This window comes from Etheostoma cragini, chromosome 5, assembly GCF_013103735.1.
Source record: "Etheostoma cragini isolate CJK2018 chromosome 5, CSU_Ecrag_1.0, whole genome shotgun sequence".
In the NCBI taxonomy this organism is placed as follows: Eukaryota; Metazoa; Chordata; class Actinopteri; order Perciformes; family Percidae; genus Etheostoma; species Etheostoma cragini.
This window is the reverse complement of record NC_048411.1, coordinates 24,288,661-24,294,963: the sequence shown is the minus strand read 5'-3', so window position 1 is coordinate 24,294,963 and position 6,303 is coordinate 24,288,661. Positions and strand designations below refer to the sequence as shown.

General features: G+C 40.4%; 1 protein-coding gene across 2 annotated transcripts in view; it reads left to right on the top strand.

Moving 5' to 3' along the window:
* Positions 1–6,297, top strand: part of kremen1 (kringle containing transmembrane protein 1) — a 53,740-nt gene extending 47,443 nt beyond the window's left edge. Inside the window, exons 7-9 of one of the 2 annotated variants that reach the window (XM_034871285.1) lie at positions 3,517–3,756; positions 4,342–4,426; positions 5,504–6,297. In XM_034871285.1, coding sequence (XP_034727176.1) covers positions 3,517–3,756; positions 4,342–4,426; positions 5,504–5,663 — 485 coding nt within the window. In that variant the 3' untranslated portion in view covers positions 5,664–6,297. The remainder of the gene's footprint in view (positions 1–3,516; positions 3,757–4,341; positions 4,427–5,503) is intronic. The other variant, XM_034871286.1, reaches the window with a different exon arrangement.
* Positions 6,298–6,303: the final 6 nt, after the last annotated feature.

Below are 6,303 nucleotides of genomic sequence, written 5' to 3'. Positions count from 1 at the left end.
AGAAAAATAATGAAAGAGCCAAGTGGCATGCCATAGTTTATTTATCAGTATGAGGAAGGACATTCTCAAAATCACTGCTTTACCAAGATAGGATTTAACTTACTTTCTGGTGTTGCTGGTGAGAAATGTTGGGTTGAATCAAGAATGGTTTTAGTTAAATGGTTTTGTAAAGTTAAAGCCTGTGACAGAGTAGGCCTATCATTTCTAGCAAACACCCTGAACTACAGTACCCATCCTCAAACCCACAGAGGGCCACATTTGCGTGATCTGGTCTGTTCTGACTCACTGGCTCCATGATGGAGTTTTGCTGGCCCTTTTCTCTTTTCATTTGCTAGTCAATGTCTCAGAGCCCCAGGTGATACTGCATTTTTAAATAATGTGTTGCTTTTCCAGGAATCACTGTGTTATCAAACTGTAGCAGGCTGCTTTGCTTCTCCATAGCGTTCCGTGGTGAATTGCACAGTGAGATTTTATGCCACATACATACAAATACCTGTGATGCATTGCACCTTTTGATAGGATGATTTCACTGCAAAGCAGACATACAGCTGGGGAACTATAGCTCACCAAAAGTTGAAGACCTCACAGCAAAAAATGTGTTATCTCTCCAGACTAATGTGGAAAATGTAGAAAGACAAAACGCTGTCCTCTGTTGTTTTTTACATACCGTGTTTTCTCTCAGGATGAGTCTCAGCATGAATAGTCTGAATGCACAGAAAATGATTTAATAGATTCTTTTCTGGATACATGACAGAAGAACACCCTGATATAATTTACTGTAGTTGACATTCAAGATCACAGCTTGCTACACTTGGAGGCAATATGTCCCCGCTCCTCCTTCACTGCCTCCATTTGTAATCCTCTGTCATTTTTCTCGCCCATGGCGTTACAGTAAAAACAATATTGGAAGGTGAAAATCCTGACCTGTGGACAGGCATGATGCTCTCCGCTCTCGCCTTGGTTCTTGTTTTGCGTGACGCATCATGTAGTCAAGAAATGGAATCCGAGACATGCTATGAGAAAAGGTCACCTCCCGCAGTAATAGTTTTTTTTTTCATAGAAAGATAGAGAGAGAAAAAACGACTTGGGGAAAGCGACAAATAATAACACAAACAGAAAGACAACAGTTAAACGAAGTTAAAGTATCTGCACTAAATACATCAACTATCTCCTCTGTGGCAGGCTTAGAGGTCAAAGGATGAACGCTCTTTAATGACAAAGGCAGTGGGTTTCAGCTGAGCCCGGGTTTGAAGCGTGGTATTTTGTTTGGAAATTGGGAACATGTGGGAAGTTCTGGTAACATTTCAGTTAAGTCGAGCTGTATATGTGGAGAAGTATAAATAATCCCTGCATTAGCATCCAACCACCATTCATGTAAGAGTGGATCTTGACTTTTGTGAAGATAATTACATCTTCTAAAGAGTCCGTCATGTTTTTTTTAATCCTCCGTGCCCTCCTTGGCTACTGGCAACTGCCCGGAGTACGGGTGGGGGGGGGTGCACAATCAAGGAAGGCTTGCGTCATGTGGATGTGCTGACTGTTTTGTTTTCATTACGTAGAATTCCTTGTGAAGAAGACAGAAACTCTGCACTATAGTTATAATGATTTTTTTTTGAACAACTTTAGGTCTGAAAAGCATATTTTTGGTTTGATGAATAATTCTGAGAGTTGTGTAAACCATTGTCAATGGCTGACTGGATCTTTGGGAGACATGTTCGAGGCTTATACGAAAAGCTGATGTAATAGCTGTTTGATTTTGGAGATGTTTATCTTGACCAAACCTCACTGCAAGTGAACATGTTAGAAAAATAATGGTAAATGTAAGTGAGACACATAAATATCAGCGTGTGACATGCCATAGTTTGTTTCTCAGAAGAAAAAACACAATTCTGAAAAAAACTGTGATTTTAAATAAATCATGTCTATGTTTAGGTGAAGTAAATGAAAGGCAGAGGACATCTTATTTAGGATATTGCTTTCCTCTGGGAACACATAAATGAGTTAAAATAGTCCATGCTCTCTGGCAGTGTAGTTTTATGAAGCAAGCTGCCACATCTGGTACTGTAAGCTGGTTAAAACAAACATAATTTATTGCAAACACTTTTTGAATAATGTCTGGAGCACACTGAAAAGCTTTCATCATTCCACGTTTACAGCACGCATGAGTGGATATACAAAGTCAATCTATTTCTTTACAAATGGATTTAGTACAGTATTAAATATTCCCTTGTGACTCTACTGTATATACTTTCAACAACATCATGTATCCGATTGCATGCTTGCTGCAGGAGCCCAGTTTACCCACGGGAATGATTACAGGGGCATTTAATGATATGTGTCCTCAACTTAGAAATTACAGCAACATGACAGAGCTTTTCCTGTAATACACAGGAATAGTTACATTTTAAGAGGTTTGATTAATTTGATAATTAAAAACTAAAAAAACAAATATAACAATTCACTGCCAACATAACATGCTCACAGGCTACAGGCTAATTTCTGTTGCGGCTCTCTGATACTGCGTGACACTTGTTTAACACACCACAAGACAAAGCACCACATCATCAAAACAACAAGGAGAGACAATACAGTCAGCATATAAATAGCAGGTGGCAGGGTAGCCATGCCAACATGCTCTTGGTTATGAAAAGTTAAAATTGAATATGCTACATGGTGTTTGTAATCTTTTTTTTCCTTCTACTTTAATGCTCTGTGATATGTCACATTGCAGAAAACTGCAACAGCGGTCCAATTAGAGCTGGGCATTATGGCTGAAAATTACATGTATTAACAAGAATAATAAGAAGATAGAAATAATAACTTCATTACTAAGACGACACGATTCACACATTGTAAAATGTACAAATGAATAATATATTTCCTTCAATAATCATTGCAGTTTGTTTGCCATCTGCTATGAATTTCCACCATTTACCTTTTGTTGTACGCTTTCATTTTCATGGATAATTATATGCAAATTACACCGAGCTGAATAAAGACTTACTGTTTACAACTGTCATGAATTCTTATATAAGAAAATGTAGTAGTGCTTAGCAACAGGGTTGTTGTTTGTCATTTATTGACAAATATAAACAAATTCTTGTTCATTTTAAAGCAGCCATAATAAATATTTTTGTATAAAAAATCATGTGACTACTGGTACTTGTATATGAAATTGGTCACATAGAAAATTATCATCCAACTCTGCAGCTCCCCTCAGCTCTATGGAACATTTTAGCGTCTTTTAGCTCATATTGGATTTTTGGCAACTTAATTGTTTTAGTTCATTCTCACTGCCAACCTCAGTGTATGCTACATGCCTCCCACCCAACAGACAGACAAAGTTAGAAACTAGCTGGTGAACACATTGTAGTGAGGCAATTAGCTGCTAAAAGCCAGATATTGTTGGTGGAGACTAAACAGAGCTAAAAGATAAGCAACCTTGATAGTTTAAGAAACAACATCCAACTTTGTCTGTGAACCCGTCCAAATCAGCTCTTCTTCTTGTTTCACCAGCACTGAGAAGCCAGGACACCCGAACAATGGAGGCTGAAGGAGATGAGGAGGATGAAGGAGAGGACGTCTCCAGCACAGCGGGGCCCCAGCTATCTGGTGCCATCACCGAGAGATCCAACAGCACCTCAAACGGACGCTCCTCCCAGATCCTCTACGTGATCACGTCCAGCCCCGGTAAACCGGAGCACAACATGCCAGGTCAGTGGGCTGGACGCGGCGAGACCACCAGCCACAGCGCTAGTATGTTAACACCCATGATACATTGCACCTCTCTCTACCTCTGCAGGGATGTTGTGGAAGGTTTCTTTGAGCTAGAGCTCCCATTATGCATGACCTGGTTTCTCTGAAAGTATTAAAATCATCTTAGTTTGATGAGAGGCATCCGGAAGCTTGGGCCCAGAGGTACTTTCTGTGATCACACATATAAGTAATGCTACTTGACGCATGTTTTTGCCTGTCAGTGACTCATAACTGAAGTTACTTCGGGTCTCCCTGCTGATCACAATCAGGCCTCTTGTCAAAGCTGCACAGGGTGGACTGGCATGTTCTGTGTTTTTTTACTTCCTTCAAATATCACTCTTTCCAAACTCCAAGCGCTCTGTCTCAAAGGGCTATCCAATGTGTCTCTCATCCAGAAGAGAGCAGGTGTGCGTCGAGAACGTGTCACCATTTCTTGACAATTTGTTGGCTAAAAACGGCTAACTCAAATGTCAGCAGTGCTTAAATAATCCTTCGCTCGCTCATCCCTGCAGTCTGCTTCAGAATGTTTTCCTCACCGTGATTCAATATCTGATGTCTCGTTACGGTGTTGCTCCTTCTCTGTAGTGTGGACCATTTACGCCCTGGCTGCTCTCCTCATTCTGACGGTCATAGCCATGGTGGCGAAGCTTCTGCTGCATATGACGGTCAAGTAAGTTTGAGGATGTTTGAGGTGTGCATGATCAACCAACCATCAAATGTCAAAGCATTAATCTATAGTGTTTTGGTTCCTTTATGTTATATTGAAAACATATGAAGGAATAGGATGATATTTACACATTTAAGTAAGTGATTTTAGTCCCGATGTGTTTATTTCTTCTGTGATTATAGCATTTTATAATCTTATAAAATGAGACAATCTCAAGGAAAATGAATGCATCCTCTGCGTCACGTTCAGCCAAGCTTCAGTCGAGAGGGACTTCCTAAGCTCCCACTTACAAGCAATCCTACGTGATGCTTGTTTTTTCCTGTCAGTGACTCATTACTGGAGTTACCGATACACAGAGGGATTTCAGAGATTTCCCTCATTGTAACAACACAGGAAAATAACAGAATAAAAAACAGAGAAAGGAAAGTTATCTAATGAACACCTTAAAATTATTGGCATTTGCTTCATCATTTTCTTTAGAACGTTTATTTTTTAGTTTTGAAAATGTGTTTATAATACTCTTTCTTTCTGTCATTCAATCTTTGTTATTCCCCCTTAAAATCTATTTAAACAAAGAAGTTTATAGTTGGGGCAAAGCCGAGTTTTTGGTGCATGGCAAACACTTTTTTAATTTTAATCCCTAAAATGTTGTTTATTATTATTTATATTTTTATTTTTTATTTTTACGATTAAAGTGAAAGATTGTAATCACAATCGGCACAATCTATATTACCACTTTATGTAAAGTGGCTGATTTTAGGTGAATAAAACTAAGTATTTAGATTTTGACCATCAATAGTGCAATAAACATATCAAGTGGAAGATAATGAATCCCATGAAAACATCCACCACTGTAGTTGCCATTAGGTTTTGTTTAGAATAAAACAGGCGTGAAATGAAGGCACATTTTGGAGGCAGTATGACACCCTTTGTAAATCACTGTCACTGACTTTTTTTAACCCTTTTCATTGTTGTCTTTTCTAATTCTTCTGTGCCATCTTGGATATTCTATTAATCTACCAAATTCTACTATTTTCACGCTTACTTTTCTTGTTCTCTTTTCCTGATATTCCCTCTCAGGTCTCCGAACATCCCAACGGTCAGCAGTTCAGACAGCTGCAGTCAGAGCACAGCGTCTTCTGAGCCTTGGATCATCCTGTACCGGCCTTCCACCATCTCCCTCTTCAAAAAGAAGCTAAAGAACCACCACGGCGACCTCAGCCCCCTGGTGGGAAACTAGCACCACTGCTGCGCTCTGCCGTTAACCAAACGCTACCGCCACCCAAAACTAGTCTCTACAAGGGCCATCAGATGCCAGGGCCTCAGACAATGAAATTATAGGTGGCGCTACGCCAACAAGCCAACAGTGACTAATGACAACTGACTGAGTTACTGCTACTAAATGGCCTGTGGGTCGAAAGTGGCTGGGCCCTCCCATCCTCCTCAGCAACAGAGAGGAAAGGGATAGCAGGGCTGTCAGTGGCATCCGTATGAGAGAGGACCGCAAAGGAGTGAATGGAGGACAACCCTGACAAAAGACAAGGACGCTTTTAACATGCAGGAAGCTTCTCTCGTTCAGCGAGGCCCCATTTCCATCACCCACGGATGTCCCTAACAATCAACATACCTCCAAAAACCATTCCAGACTGCAGGCTCACCAGTGAAAACATAACAGAGCTGGGTGCAGATTACCGGCTAACTTCACTATCTGTGTTCAGTTAAGGAAGCAGGGAGGTTTTCCTCTTCCTGGTGTTTCAGAGTCACAGGGGCAACCTAATCTTCATCAGCATTAAGGAGGGGATGAAGACAAGGAGTCTTTGATACATACACACACACACACACACACACACACACACACACACACACACACACACACACAC